General features: G+C 52.1%; 7 protein-coding genes across 7 annotated transcripts; 4 read left to right on the forward strand and 3 right to left on the reverse strand.

The window, feature by feature from the left end:
• Window positions 1–272: 272 nt before the first annotated feature.
• On the reverse strand, window positions 273–1,776 carry BDW70DRAFT_137833 (uncharacterized protein). The gene is made up of 2 exons (XM_073737108.1): window positions 425–1,776; window positions 273–357 (listed from the first exon to the last, which is right to left on the reverse strand). Exon 1 carries the CDS (start codon window positions 1,137–1,139, stop codon window positions 450–452), a length of 690 nt encoding a protein of 229 aa, XP_073595184.1. The 5' UTR covers window positions 1,140–1,776; the 3' UTR covers window positions 273–357; window positions 425–449.
• A 410-nt stretch (window positions 1,777–2,186) lies between these two features.
• Window positions 2,187–4,156, reverse strand: BDW70DRAFT_67672 (fungal chitosanase of glycosyl hydrolase group 75-domain-containing protein). The gene is made up of 7 exons (XM_073744552.1): window positions 3,754–4,156; window positions 3,646–3,711; window positions 3,544–3,597; window positions 3,406–3,488; window positions 3,210–3,358; window positions 2,580–3,158; window positions 2,187–2,506 (listed from the first exon to the last, which is right to left on the reverse strand). The coding sequence occupies exons 1-7, from the start codon at window positions 4,018–4,020 to the stop codon at window positions 2,340–2,342; spliced, it is 1,365 nt and encodes a 454-aa protein (XP_073595185.1). The 5' UTR covers window positions 4,021–4,156; the 3' UTR covers window positions 2,187–2,339.
• Window positions 4,157–4,412: 256 nt separating this feature from the next.
• Window positions 4,413–6,358, reverse strand: BDW70DRAFT_150930 (DUF4246 domain-containing protein; the record flags this gene model as incomplete). Its single annotated transcript, XM_073739234.1, has 10 exons — window positions 4,413–4,718; window positions 4,751–4,912; window positions 4,956–5,003; window positions 5,055–5,099; window positions 5,132–5,202; window positions 5,238–5,527; window positions 5,622–5,956; window positions 6,035–6,113; window positions 6,172–6,239; window positions 6,290–6,358. The coding sequence occupies 10 exons, from the start codon at window positions 6,356–6,358 to the stop codon at window positions 4,413–4,415; spliced, it is 1,473 nt and encodes a 490-aa protein (XP_073595186.1).
• A 361-nt stretch (window positions 6,359–6,719) lies between these two features.
• On the forward strand, window positions 6,720–7,565 carry BDW70DRAFT_137840 (GNAT family N-acetyltransferase). Its single transcript, XM_073737109.1, has one exon. The coding sequence runs from the start codon at window positions 6,847–6,849 to the stop codon at window positions 7,462–7,464; it is 618 nt and encodes a 205-aa protein (XP_073595187.1). The 5' UTR covers window positions 6,720–6,846; the 3' UTR covers window positions 7,465–7,565.
• Window positions 7,566–7,658: 93 nt separating this feature from the next.
• Window positions 7,659–9,500, forward strand: BDW70DRAFT_137843 (uncharacterized protein). The gene is made up of 8 exons (XM_073737110.1): window positions 7,659–7,857; window positions 7,914–8,039; window positions 8,090–8,164; window positions 8,215–8,400; window positions 8,450–8,702; window positions 8,759–8,950; window positions 9,004–9,204; window positions 9,275–9,500. Exons 1-8 carry the CDS (start codon window positions 7,675–7,677, stop codon window positions 9,439–9,441), a joined length of 1,383 nt encoding a protein of 460 aa, XP_073595188.1. The 5' UTR covers window positions 7,659–7,674; the 3' UTR covers window positions 9,442–9,500.
• Window positions 9,501–9,758: 258 nt separating this feature from the next.
• Window positions 9,759–11,825, forward strand: BDW70DRAFT_137848 (major facilitator superfamily domain-containing protein). The gene is made up of 4 exons (XM_073737111.1): window positions 9,759–10,224; window positions 10,294–10,453; window positions 10,506–10,635; window positions 10,694–11,825. The coding sequence occupies exons 1-4, from the start codon at window positions 9,952–9,954 to the stop codon at window positions 11,748–11,750; spliced, it is 1,620 nt and encodes a 539-aa protein (XP_073595189.1). The 5' UTR covers window positions 9,759–9,951; the 3' UTR covers window positions 11,751–11,825.
• A 1,785-nt stretch (window positions 11,826–13,610) lies between these two features.
• Window positions 13,611–14,353, forward strand: BDW70DRAFT_160777 (uncharacterized protein; the record flags this gene model as incomplete). The annotated part of the gene is made up of 2 exons (XM_073740897.1): window positions 13,611–14,082; window positions 14,133–14,353. 2 exons carry the CDS (start codon window positions 13,611–13,613, stop codon window positions 14,351–14,353), a joined length of 693 nt encoding a protein of 230 aa, XP_073595190.1.
• Between the last annotated feature and the right edge of the window lie 332 nt (window positions 14,354–14,685).

The following is a 14,685-nucleotide window of genomic DNA, read 5'->3' on the forward strand; positions in this document are numbered from 1 at the left end:
ATTTTGAAGCGTTCGCGCGGGAAAGCGAGAGGATGGGTGTCCAGTTGAGCTGAGCGTGGCGTTTGTGAATCCTTTCTGGAGGGCTTATAATGAGGGCTTGGTGAAGATTACACAGGTAAGGAAGAGCCAAGGGCCCGGTTTCTGTGGAGGGATCGGGCCATTCTGTGCAGAAAGACCGACCAGATCTGGTGGTAAACGAGATCGTGGAGACACTGAAGAGGACTTATGAGGATCGCTAATAGATCTTGGAGTTGGTAGTGCAAGTTCATATTAGGTGGATATCTTGCTATAGAGACATGATGGGGTTTACAACTGGTAGTGGCTCCGGCACGAAATGAGCGTGGAGGCCAGATTCAGGTAACAGGTATCCTCCTCAAATCTTCAGCTGTACGCAGCTCTAACAGGCATAAATCGCATTATCCAGCTCAGATATACATGACCGTGACTGGCTACAGCATAGCGGCAACTCCCAGCACTAGCACCGGGGCAGCCGTAACCATCGCGCCAAAAGGCCCAGGACCTCCTGCCGCAGCACCTGACTCCGTCTCCGTGGCCTGAGACTCTTCACTCTCAGTCTTTGTCCCTGTCTCTGTCGCAGTTGCAGTAGCAGTTGCACCCAGCTTCTCCACGCCTGCCGTGACAAGCATCTCCGCGCTGGACACCCAAGTCGGCCTCAGGCTGACCGCCGTATCGAAGTGCTGCGAGAACGCCAGCCCATCACTCGAGCCATAGGCACTATAGCTGAAGGAGCAGCTTGCATCGATCGATTGCGAGGTATACGTGCACCCGTAGTCCACCGTCGCCGTGACAGGGGGATCCCAGTCCAGAACCGTGTAGTGCCCTTTCCAGCTCCAGGTCGAGTCACCCTGGATCATGGTCTGCGGATGCTTCGGGTCGATGAGGCACGACGAGGACGGAGCCGACTCGAGACAGCCGATGGCGAGGGTTGTCGCTGTGGCATCGGCGGAAACGACGCTGGCGGCGGTGCCGCTGTAAGAGAGGATATTCACGCGCACGGCATCATAGACTTCGGGGTGGAAGTAGGCGATCGAAGTAGTAGCTGCGTCGTCACTTGAGGCTGTGGCCAGGGTGGCCAAGCCTGCCAGGGCGAGGGCTGGGGAAAGAACTGCGGTGCGCATCTTAACTGAGATAGGCCTGGTCTGGATTGACTGATTGAGATAGTTGGGTTTTGGGTTCTATCACCACTTGTACTGAAGAGTCTTATATATGTGCCCCGTCGTCAGTATGTCCCATTCCCACTTTTCAACCCCCCTCCTCCCCACCCATATGCCCGTGCCCAAGGCACTGTAACCCCTCGGGCTTTGGCCGAGATTTGGCTCAATTGCCAAGCTCTTCAAGCGATGGAGCTCTGAAACCCTGCCTAACAGGAGCCAGCCAAGACTGCTTAGCCGTGTGCTAGCCAGCGGGGAGTCTTCGAGAACTGATAGTCTGATCAGTGGCGGGTCTAGCTGCCGGCGAGCCCTTACCCGCTGAGCCCTTACCCGGGGTCGGTTTTGCCCTACTCTATCCCCGGAATGCTGGAGTGTATAGCCCACAACTTGCCCAACCTTAGAGGCCAATTTTGCAGTTTCAAAAGCCATAATTCAGCTAGAGAGATGAACTGCTTAAAGATCACTTATCTCCTAACGTGGGCTGCTGGGTGGTCCTCCATCCTCACAGACTGCGCCTTAAAGTGGGTCGCTGCGCCCTGGACCGTTCGCCTGTGGGGGTCAAGATCTCAAGCAAGCTAGCAGTCAAGCTAACGCCAGGGGCCAAACTCTTGGCAGGCGTGAAGAGGTCTAGATGCCTGCTTAGCGAGCGCTGGGTTCCGGATAAACGGCAACTCAGGACGGAAGATGCCGGCTGTGGAGTTGGGTTGCCAGAGCTGGGTTGCTATGGAACTGTGGCTTGGAGCGATATTGTTACCCCGTAATGTTGGGCTTTGTCAGCCTTGAATAGAACGGTCTAAACCCGGTGCGTCTGGCATTAACTTGGCTCGGTCTACCTTATCCCAGCTATACCAAACTGGTTACTGTAGAGGCCACGGTAAACGTCAATCCCGCGGTGTCCAGGGATGTGAGGGACTGGCTATCCGAGAAAGATACTATGGACGTAAAAGACTCACGGGGAATGACGGTTACTGAATAAATTAGATTTCGGCAGTGGGACTTGGATAAGGATTCCTCAGCGGCAAATGCGACTAATTGGAAAGCTTCAGTAGAAGTGAATAGAGGGTCAATACGTCAGTGATCCATGGCTGAGGCTCCAAGTTCTCCCGTACAAGCCTACCATGGCCGTTCCATCCACTACAGCGAGAAGACAATGAGAGAACCTGGGATCTAATCATCAAACTTCACGCCTCGGACAGCCGTGATCCATCTCCGGACGGCAGGTGTCCCAGTCGGCGACGAGGTAGACACCAAGGCCACATCTTGGTCGACAGCGCACAACCCATTCACACAGACGAGGTCGTTGGAACAATCGTCGAGAGTGGAACATAGAGCACCTTAGGAGAAAGACCGTTAGCTGCTGCACCGAAGAAGCCCGGGAAAAATGTGAAAGAAATCAAGACAACGTACCCAAGCAGTGACCGGGCCAAGAACAGCTGGGGGTTGGTGTCGGGGGTGGAGGAGCGCTTGAAGTAGCTGCAGCGCTAGTAGCGGCACTGGATGGAGAGGCGACACTCGGAGGAGAAGCAGCACCTTCATGCAGGGAAGCACTGGGAATAGAACCAGCAACGGGTGTAGCAGTATTCGAAGCGGCTTGTGAAAGAGGGTTGGCGGTACTTGGAGGCGAGATACCGGGAAACGAGGTGGCTGGAGTAGAGGCACTGGCTTTACATGGAGTCGTAGAATTTCCTGAGGCGGGACTGCATGAGGCAATACTGGGCTCGGAGAGCCCGGATGTTGTATTCCAAGAACGCGCAGTGAGAATGGAAGCAGTTCTTCGGGTACCCGTAGCAGCATCAACGGCTTTAAATAAAGGATGACGGAATCGTGTCTGAGTCCCCGCCCCATCGCCAGAACCCAGTCCAATATTGCTGACTAGAGCATTGACGAGCTCATCACCCATTGCCCTTAGCGTGTCGAAGTCCGTGATATATTTGTGATTCATAGCACTGGCAGGCAACACGGCGTCGTCACCGAGGAAGACAATATCTAGTTTGGTTGTCAGAGTTAACGCCTCAAGTGACTGGAGGAGAATTCTACAAGTAACATTTGGGTCATTATGACCTCTAGCCCCATTCAGACCCTCAGTCGGAAAGCAAGTCCGAGCCATTAGCCATGAAGCTTCGCCTGTGACCTCGGGGCTGTCACCATTCGTGTCGCCGAGGATGCCGTAGAACATGTTTCCATTGCTGAAGAGTCAGCTTGGTAGGGTTTTAGAATATAAAAAAGAAAGTACCAGATAACGGCTACGATGTTATTGCCGCGGAGGCCGGCCTCGTGCTTGTCGAGGTACTCCTCTGGGATGACAATAAAAGGGACCTTCCATATATTAGACGATAACACCGGGAGAGGAGGCCGGGTCGGATGGTCGCACCTCGTACGCCGACAGAGCACCCCAGCTTGTTTCAGGACGCCCATCGGGGTTGCCCTTTTTGTATATTAGCAGTGGATCAGGAAGTAGATTCTTGACTGGCACCTTGCACCCATAGTCAATTCCATCGCAGTCAACGTCCATGTCCGCCGTCCAGACAACCGCCGCACCCTGTACTTGTTAGTTCGGTCATTCAATATTATAGTAACCTACCTCATTAAACAATGCCCAATCACTATAGATAGAAGATCTTTCTCCAGAGTCAGAGCTAAGCCGAAAGGAGCCTCCGTGGGAGGTTCTCGCTAAACGCGAGGCAGCCGACTGGAGCGCAGCGACGGGCATTGTAGGGGCAGCGCTGAAATAGCTCGCCGGAGGATCCCCATTAGGAAAGTCGTCGTCAGAGCCGTCAATATCTCCACATAGCACTGATGCGAAGAGGAAAAGGAACGTGATAAGGCGGAAATACCTGTTTGAAGACATGTTGTAGATATTTTTACTCAAATTGCGAGGTGGTGTAAAAGGACGGAGATTCTGGCCGGCAGTCGAAATTCACAGATCCTTTCGCTCATCGATATGCGCGTCCATTCGGCAAAAGTTTAATGTGACTGTTTGACTGAGAATAGGTTCCAAGTTTTGTGCAGAACCTTGGAGTCAAATCGCGTCCAGTCGTGAGTTGCGGAATCTTAGGCACAAACCCAAGGCAATGGTGCGCTTTGACCCGGCCGCCGGACTCAAAAGAGTAGGCATCATCTACTGTGCTGTATATGTCTATTGGACTCGAAGTATAGGTTGCCAGCCAGTCGGTGGATATTGATAGGATTGCCAAACAAGATATATGTAAGGGGTATAGGGCTTGTAAAGAATAAAGCACCTCAGTGCTCGCATAAAGAGAAGTCTCCCCATGTGAACAACTCATTTTCGGACTCCGACTTCGAGGACCTTTCAGCCATGAGTTCCACACGGTATGCTTTCGCCTCGTCCATAGTCATCGGTGGAAATTCGAGATTTTCGCGGACCAGAGCTTGCAGTTCTCTGGGTAGGCGGTTATCCAGCACATCGTTTGTAGCTGCCGCCCAATCGTTACACCATTCCTCCCTCTGTGGGGGGACGTTCGCGGTTGAGATGATGCGCCGGCTGGGATCAATGAGAAAGAGCGCAAGAATTTTTCGATGGCCTGTCTTGGAGCGATCGGCAAGCGAAACGGTGAGACGCGGTGTTGGAGAATATTTGGGAAGGTCAACAACCGTCCCATCCGACATGACACCCAACCAAGATCTTGGGTGATCTGCTCATAATCACTGCGACCCTCACTTAGTTCGAAGCCAAAGACGAGCGAAGTCGTCCTGTTCATGACGGACTCCTTAAAGATATTCTGTGTCGGCACGGTGGCGGAAGGAGAGCGTACTCTCGGTGACGTTCTCAAAGTCGTAATAATAAATGGCAGTGGCACAGATTCTCTCATTCTAGGGTATGGTCAGCGTAGACCTAAATCGATGTAGCGAGGAGCATCCTACCAGCTGTCCCTCAATATGCCACGCTCCACCCTCGTAGTCAGGTTTCTCTGAGTGAGCTCAATATTTGCTAGCTTGACATTAACTTGCAGCCCTTTGTCACGATACTGTTCGCGAAGGTCAACTTGCTTGTGCATGTTAGACTGGGGGGCTGAAAAGGGCATGACTCCGGTTTCTTCGGTCGACGGTTATTTCGCCATTCCTCGTGACGCTCGTCAAAATCATCGCTACTGTATTCAGGCTCGGACTCTTCGTCGGATGGGTAGGAAACTCTGTCGTAAGAGATGCGGCGTGGCAAATCCCCCTGCGAGGCCAGAGAGACGTTCCAAAGCGGAATGGTTCGTGTGATAATCTGCTCGATTATATGGTAAAGATTCTTGTGCCTTGCAGGATGAAGATTCTTGATGTAGGACGCAATCTGACACTCTCCGTGTGATCCAAACTCCACATTGCATGGGAGCCACTGGAACCTTTCGCTGTACTTGTTCATCGTTGCAGTCCCCGCCAGCTCATGCTCATGCGGGAAGGTTCCGTGTTTTTATCGACCTTTAGCACGGTCCCTTGCCCGACGCTGTTAAACAGTTGTCAATTCCGATAACCTTGTCGTGAAGGACCCGAGTTCGGCCAAAAACGAGGGGAAAGAGTGATGGATGGACCAAGTCGACAACCTTCCCATCTGAGCCAGGATGATAATCCTTCTCTTCATCGGAAATATCTTCGAGCGGTTTCACAGCCGCTCGGAGTTCCTCCTGAAGGTCCTCCGGGATAGCCGTATCCGATTTTACCACTCCCGGATCGAATGCCGTGACGATTCCCGTTTTTGCATACTCGGAGGCTTTCCACGCCAACTCTCGGAAGATATAGTCTAGCGTCGCCTCCGTCACATCTAGGTCCCCCTGCAGGAGCTTCGCCATTTGTCGGTGATTTCTCTGTTCCAGATCTACACTTATTAGCTAGGGACTGAGATGGTCGCTAAGGCGTACATTGGTATCCCAGTTAGGCTTGTCAGTTACTGCCTCCATAATCCGCATCATATAAAGCTCTCTGACGGTGAAGATATGACTGTTGAAATCTCAGCTTCGTCACTTTCGCTGAGGCCATCACTGCCGTTCTTTCTTACCCGCAGAATCCGAACTCGATATCGTCTCTATAAGAAGCATTGGCGAAAAACGGGGCGATTTTGTCAAGCTACGATCCTGCCAGTATTGCGACAATCCAAGTCTGAGGCAGAGAATCACCGTTGGCTTAAAGACCAGCGGCAACGTTAGGCCCGGCAGGTCGAAAGGAGTCTTCTGAACAGTGGGCATTGTGGTGAGTCCTGAGGTAGACGAGGGTAACAGAGCAGTGTATACTTGGAGATCTTTTTAGGAGACGAAACGAAGCGGGTGTTACTTTCCAAGTGATATCCCCCATTGAATAGAACGAAGACCCTGAGACTCTGCAGCTGATCGGCCTCTTTATAGCCAGGTACTCAGTACCTAGTTTGATCGGCGGGGTGGAGTGTTAGTGTAGTGTTGGAGTATGCGTCTACGCAGATCCAGGCACCAGGCACCAAGGCATAAAGCCTAAGGCATCAAACACCTGGCGCCAAGGCACCAAATCTTTCCTCTCCAACAGAGTGATCCGATGCAATGACTCACCCTCGTCTCGATGCCGAAATTGCAAACCTGAGAGTCTCAAAGATAAGTCAAGGGCGCTAGCATGGATCCTTGTGCTACTAATAGAGCTGTCAGTGCAGACGTGGACTACTGAGGTTCTTCTCAATTCCACCCCCCATTATTCCACCATCTCCACGATGACTTGCACTCTCGTCCCGATCAACCTCACCGATCCTTCTGAACTGGAGGAGCTTCGACAGCAGCGTCTCGTCTGCGGCTGGGACAATACCCTGGACACGATCGAATTCTGGCGCAAAAAGCAAGAAGCGGGCCTCAAGTCGTTTTTCTGGATCACCACCAACACCAACACCGATGGTGGGCAAACTCCAATCCGCGCCGGCCACATCTCCCTCGATGCCTACGCGGAGCCCCCAGACTGGGACCTTGCCAATGCGGACAAGACGAACCTCACTATCCAAAACTTCTTTATCCTGCCGCAATATCGCTCGAAAGGTCTCGGTCGTACGGTGATGAGGAAGATCGAGGCGCTGACGACAGAGGAACCGTACGGCAGCGTGAACTGCGAGTATATCACATTGAACTGCTTGAGCAAGAAACAATACTACGACGAGGTCTTGGGACCGCGCGCCAGGGCGGACTTGCCGATCTGCAACCAGGAATGGTACGAGAGGCAGGGATACGTCGCTTGGAAGGAGGAGCCGCGCTACGAGGACATATTGCCGGATCAGACCAGGTTCGTATGGGATGCTGCGTTTATGCGAAAGAAGGTGAACAGAGATAAGTCTCGATCTTGAGTTGGAAAGCTGATAGAGAATCGATAATACACTTCAGTTATCTGCTGGTCAGCCATTGCTTTATCCGATGTAACCCAACCACCCCGAAAACTGAAGTAGGGTAGCCATATCTGTGTTTGGGGGCTCCATTCTCAGGAACTCCCCGTACGGCATTTTCTAGTCTCGTGACATCGATGGGGTCATTAAAGTCCCGTTCGGTATATTCCAGTCATGTATATATCTCCGACGCTGGTCCCCCGCGCGACCCGCTCCCTGACTCCACAAATTAAGTATCTCTTACTGCAGACAACGATAATGGCGGAAGCTCGACCCCTAGATATTATCATCATAGGCGCGGGAATAGCCGGTCTAACAGCAGCAGGGGCTCTTGGAAGGCAGGGTCACCACGTTGTGGTAGGTCTAACTCTGTGATCCGCATCTCCTGGGTCATCGATAATTGACTGAAGTAGGTCCTAGAAAAATCCAAGTTCAACAAAGAGACAGGCGCCGCCATCAATGCACCTCCAAACTGCACCGCCTTGCTGGAGTGGATGAACATTGATCTGCGTGACTATGGAGGGACTCTGCTTGAGGAGGTATGCTCCAGGGCCTGCCTGCGTGGTTGAGCCAATGCTAACTATGATAGGTAATGCGTCATGACCATCAGGGAACCGTTAAATTCCACACCGACCTTGGGCCTATTCGGAAGCTCTGGCAGGCTGTATGTCGGCTTGTATCTCGGGCTCGTGAGACGCTTCTGATACGGTATAGGAATACTACTTGGTCCATAGATGCGACCTGCACGGTGCCTTGAAAGCGCAGGCGCTGAAGACAGCGAAAGTACATACAGAATGCGAGATTGTTTCTGTCAATACATCCACCAATCGCCCATCAGTAACGCTGGATGACGGGCGTGTCTTTGAGGGAGACTTGCTGGTCGGTGCGGACGGGCTACATGTAAGAACCACCATATCACCATTTGGCTGGCGCGCTAAATCGCAAGCAGTCTATCGTACGGACAAAGATCGCCCCCAATGCGCCCTCACCCACCCCTGCAGGCAAATCTTGCTTCCGCTGGCTGCTTTCGGCGTCCGATATTCGCGAATCCGAAACGACGAAACATGTAGTCCGCCGAGGCGCGCTGATGGAGTGGGCAGAGGGCGGAAAGGCTAGACTGGTCATGTATCCCTGCTCAAACAACGAGGTACTGAATCTAGTTGCATTTATGCCAACGGCCAAAGTGGGGAAGCTGGGAGAAGGTATTGTCTAAGCTTTGTTCAGAGTGGGGAGCACGCGCTGATTAGAGTACGCGCAGGCTACGAGGCGGCCGGCAACAAGGGTATTTTGATCAACGGATTCGAAGACTTTTGTCCTGCGGTGCGCGAGCTTGTTGAGCGCGCTAGCGACGATCTCAAGGTCTGGCAGCTGTATGACATGGAAGCTCTGCCGCGCTATGTGGTCGAGCGTGCTGCGCTGATTGGAGACGCGGCGCATCCGTTCCAGCCCTGTGTGTATTGCCTAACATTCGACGCCAGTTACCTTGCTGACTATATACTGTAGATTTCGGCCAAGGAGGGGCGATGGCAATCGAGGACGCCGTCTCCCTCGCGGTCCTCCTGCCGATGGGAACAACGGTGAATGACATTCCCTCTCGACTGAAGCTGTACGAGAATACCAGACGTCCACGAGTAGAGTTGACGCTGCATTACACAGCGCTCAACGCGCGCAACGAAGACCAAGAGTGTACAGACCCAGAAACCGGTAAGTGACGAGCCTGACGCGGCCTGACCGGTCACTGAACGCAAGCCCAATCTAACTGCGGACTCTTCAGCGGCGGAAATGGCTAGAATCATGGGCCAGATAGGCGCGCATAATGAGGTCGCCAATTCGACAGCGGTCCTGCAAGAGGCGCTCACGCGCTCCACCTCCGGTCCAGCTGAAGCTAACGGTGCTGCGCTAGACATAACGCAGCCAGCTGCCCCATCAGACCAAGTCTGACGTTATGGAATGCATATATAGCCTATTATTAATTAAAGTCTATGAGGCTGCTGTCTGATTAGTAATGGATTTAAGGGTTTTAAACCTGTATTCTCCGAGATGACTCTATCAGCTCCGTGGCATATCTCCTGCCCTCTTGATTCGTGGAATGCGCCTTCCAGTACGTTCGCAAGACGTCAGAAAGCTCAGCTCGCTAACGTTAATGAGGGAGGCTAGACTGTATACGGTAGAGCGCAAATCCACTCGGATCCTGCAGAGTCAAATCCTCCTCGTATTCGGCAAGAATCATGGCCCCGAACCACGAAATCGGGCTGAGACCTGAGTCACCCTCCGTCTAGGAAATATCGGGCCTGTAAACTCCGTGCACCGGTTGTTGCTGAAGACTAGGCTACCCATGGGGGATTCAACTGACGAAGACGATGTTTATAAAGCGGCACTTGGAAGCGTCCCAATCTGATATTCCCCAGACTGCCACACCCAATCCCTCTGAACAAGTCTTGAACAAGTATAATGGATATTGAGAAGCACCCCGACGAGAAGGCCGCCGATGCTGCAGCCGATGAGCCCGAGTATCCCGGCTTCACTAAAGTTGCCGTGATCATCCTAGGGTTATACCTGTCTGTCTTTCTCGTCGCCCTCGACCAGACGATCATAGGGGTAGCCATCCCCGAAATCACGAACCAGTTCAAGAGCATTGAGGATATTGCGTGGTACGGCAGTGCATATTTTCTCACTTCCACAGCACTGCAACCGTCCTATGGCCGGCTCTATAAGATTTTCAGCGTTTGTTCTCCCTTGCCCTCTTTCATCCCCTTGGAGAGGCACATGGGCCAGTTGGTCTGACGGCTACAGGCAAAATGGGCGTTCCTGTGCGCCGTCTTCCTCTTTGAGCTGGGGTCTTTGATATGCGCCGTCGCACCATCGAGTACCGTCCTTATCGTCGGACGGGCCGTCGCTGGTATAGGCGTCGCGGGTATTTTTTCCGGTGCGCTGGTTATCATTGCACTATGTGGTGGGTTGCCTTGGACCATTCCGTTTACTGCTGAATCTTCTGACCTAAATAGTACCACTACCTAAACGCCCGCTCGTCTTCGGCATGTTCGGCATGGTTTGGGGCATCGCATCCATTGCCGGACCACTGTTGGGCGGCGCCTTCACTGATTCTGTCTCCTGGAGGTGGTGCTTCTACATCAAGTATGTCGCTCGGTCACGGCATTCAACCCATCATTCACTAACACTTGATCTTTACTAGCCTGCCCATCGGCGGTGTCTCCATGGCAATAGTAGCCTTTATCCTGCAGCTCCCCGAGCAAAACCAATCCAGCAAAGCCACGCCACTCCTCGACCGCATCAAGCAAATCGACTTCATCGGCGCTGCCTTGCTGATTCCCTGTATCATCTGCCTTCTGCTCGCATTACAATGGGGCGGAAACAAATACGCGTGGAGCAACGGTCGCATAATTGGGCTCTTCGTCACCTTCGGCGTCCTAGCGATCCTAACCATATACTCTCAAATCAAACTCGGTGACCGCGCAACTCTCCCACCGCGGATCATGACCCAGCGCTCCGTCATCACATCAACGATCTACGCCCTCCTCTTCGGCGGCTCTTTCTTCGTGCTTGTCTACTACCTCCCGATCTTCTTCCAGAGCGTCCGCGGCTCGTCGGCCATGACATCGGGCATCCAGCTCCTCCCGCTCATGCTGGCAACCGTTGTCTCGTCCGTGCTAACTGGCATTCTTGTTACGATCTTCGGCTACTATACGCCTTTTCTGATTGCGAGTACAGCCATTGCCTCCATCGGCGGAGGCCTAATAACTCTCTACTCGATCGATATCTCCTCGGGAAAGTGGATTGGGTACCAGATCCTCCTCGGAGCCGGCGTCGGCGCAGGATTCCAAGTCCCAATGACAGCCGTTCAGACCTCGCTTGCCTCCAAGCCCGACGATATCCCGCAGGGTACTGCGGCGGTGATGTTCTTTCAGACGCTGGGCGGCGCACTATTCATTGCGGTTGCACAGTCGCTTTTCCAGAACGGGCTTATTGAAGGGGTAGTCAAGTATGCGCCGTCTGTCGATCCAGCGGCAATCGTTGAAGCGGGCGCTACAGAGATGAGACATGTACTTGAGCAGTTGGGACAACTGGATCAGTTGGAGAATGTGATATTGGCGTTCTTAGACGGATTGAGGGATACCTATCGGCTCAGTTTGGCGTTGTTTCTGGCAGCCTTTGTTGTTTCTTGTTTCTTTGAGTGGAGGAGTGTCAAGGAAGGCGGGAAAAGCGCAGAGGGAGCGGTGCCGGCTTTATAGATGGACAGAAGGGTAGACCGGATTGGGGGTGACAGATTGTTTACATGATTATAGATTCACATGCTGTATATTGCGATAAACTATAGGCACTAATGAACTAGGCTCTCTACTCAGTTGTGCCTGTTGGTCTTTGCAATAATCTCTGACCCTTCAAGCAAAGTCTATACCGCAACCCTAAGCTTCTCGTCGATTCCACCATCGTCCAAGGACAGGGGGAAATAATAGGCTTCTCGGTTCTCGTATCCTTCATGTAAACAATTCTAATTGGTAGGTGAGGCGAAATATTTGAGTAAAGCAGTGTTGAGCAAGAGAACGTACATCGTCTGCTAATCCTATCTGCACTTTGTTGGGGGTCATTGAAACTGATGCCCTTGCCTCGACCGCAAGCTTTGGTCTACTATGACATCCTCTTTTGGGGCCGTGTGCGTCTCACTCGTGAGCCCCGGCCGGTTATGTCTCCTTATTGCCAAGAGTATAACGCAACTTGAAAGTCGGGATAAGTCCACGTCGTAGCGGCCCTATTACCATTAAACAGCTGCGCATTATAACACCATTCCTTTCACCTGCAAGGAAGCTTGGTGTGATCTGGTATGTGGTCAGGTGTCGAAACAACGTAGATACGCTATCGTCGAGACTATGGTATGTCTAGGGTGGACAGCGTAGCCGTACAGTTCGAGCCTCGTTAGGAGATACAACGTGTGAGATGATGATGTGCATAGAGTGCTCCTTTAGGTTCATATATAGGGCTATGTTCAGGATACTGCAATTGACTTGCCCAACGATCCCTCCTTGATGCGCACATGTACGGGGTAAAGCACCTTGTCTTGGATAGCCGTGGATATGGATCACACTCAGTATTGACCAAATTCCATTCAAGACGTTTGTGCTAGAACACATGAGCAACAACATCGAGAGAAATAAACCGTACGTGATATGTTCTTGAGCCAAGAATTGGCACTCATGCCAGGGCCTCAAAGCGTCCGCCCTGGAACAATTGATTATTATCGCACGTGAGGAATTGTCCGATGGACAAACCGGTCCTCTTGGTGAACTGTTCACTACTTAGCAAGGAGGAATCTCGCAAACGATATCAAGTCAACCACTCCAGACAAGCCTCTGCATCCTCGAACCACGCCCTGATGGCCACAAATCGTGCTTAGGGCTCAGGGCTGCCGAGGTAATTGGAGACAACCATCCCCCGTAGAGGCTTACGAAACACACCATGCCATTTCTCTTTTGGTGAACATGTTTCTCCTGGTCCAAGCTGTGCCCGAGCAACATGCAGTTGAAGTGGATGGCTTCAAGCCACTGGATCACGGGCCCTGCGCCTACATAGGATATTCTTAATAGGTCCTCCTCATCCAGGAACTCGAGGAAGTGCTGAGTCGAATTTAGTAGGTACATTTCGGGACGCGTTGCACCATCACCCCTTGTATCTCTGAGGTCCGGTGTGCTATCGCTGTGAATGTGCTGGAATCTCTGCGATACGTACAATGGCCGGTCATTTCGTTTAACCTAGGCAGGGTTCATGCTTCAGTTCGAAAACACATGTGCCGCCAATTAGCTTACAAGACCTTCCGGCACTTGTGATAGACTTGTTCAAGCAAGCATGATAGCGGGTACATAGGCGAAGAAAATTATCAAGGCGTTAGAAACTAACCGGAAGCATCGTCTCCTACTGTTCGGTCAGTTAATGCATTACGCAGAATCTGGTAGAATGGCATAATACACCGCATAATTCACCTTATTCACCTCAATGGCCGACTACTTAAGGCGTTTATCCCATCCTGTTGAAGCTCTTCTGTCTTCGTAAATCTGCGTGTTACAGCCGTCTCTCAAGTCTACCGAGGCCCAGCAAACATGACTCTTCTCTTCCTGCATCTCTTCGCCCTTCTAGGTGAAGTTGCGTATGCCGCCTCCTCCTCTTCGTCGGTCTCTGTCTCTAGATCGTCCATCTCCCTCCCTCCAATTTATATGCCCTGCTCCGAACTGGAGGCATTCAACGCCAACCTTGGCCCTCTTCTCAACCTGACCCAATATATTCCCTCCGGCACGTCCTCCTCACTTCTTCCTCAACTCGAGCCGCGTCTCGCCGCCATCGAGTCCTTCACGGCGGGTTACAGTGATCTTGTCAATGCGTTTAGCACCAGCAACTGTGCAGCAACTCGAGACACTATCGTGCCGTCTACCCGTCTGCGGACTCGTCAGCTCGATATATTGGGCGTCGTATGCCAAATCCTGGGTCTTGTTCAGGAAGCGCTGGCGTTAGTGTCCGAGCCAGTCGCCGGTCTGATCCAAGATATAGAGGATGCCCTTGGGTGTCCGAGCGATGGTGAGGGTACACAGATGGTATGAGTGATAGGCTTACAAGGCATGCCGCAGGGCAGAAGCCCGGCGGTGGTGGTGCATACCACCTATATTGTTTTACATCTCTAACTGTCCTGTTTGTCGGGATCTGGCGATATGAGCTGAATATCTCAACATATTCTGGCTTCGCCACAGATCAGGCCATCGCAGACCTGGCTTTCGTTAATTGCCTGAATTGTATCACGTTATTTCTTTATGCAAGGATTCTAACAAAGTCCGTCCTCGACCTGCATTAGCCGCTTCTGCCTTGGTCTAATATTATACCCTTTGCCGAACTGCTTAAGTATAAATACTTGTCTCGAAGCGCTCTAGCCACGTGCCTTGCCTCTCAGCACGTCTTTTCTGGCTTACACACATATAACCATTTGCTATCATCTGATATAGCGGCATTACATGTGCAAGACTGTCTAGTAAGCCCTGCGACAAGTGCGATCTCGGAGGGAGCCGTATGTAACCCGAGCACCCTTTAAAGATCTTAAGAGCCTTAAGCAGCCATTAGCACATAGTGCATTAACTACTCTATATTGCCGTCTATATTCCCGTGTCCACAAAAACAAACAAATTTCAG

This window comes from Aspergillus foveolatus (genome assembly GCF_047715535.1).
Source record: "Aspergillus foveolatus strain CBS 279.81 unplaced genomic scaffold BDW70scaffold_30, whole genome shotgun sequence".
NCBI classification, from domain to species: Eukaryota; Fungi; Ascomycota; class Eurotiomycetes; order Eurotiales; family Aspergillaceae; genus Aspergillus; species Aspergillus foveolatus.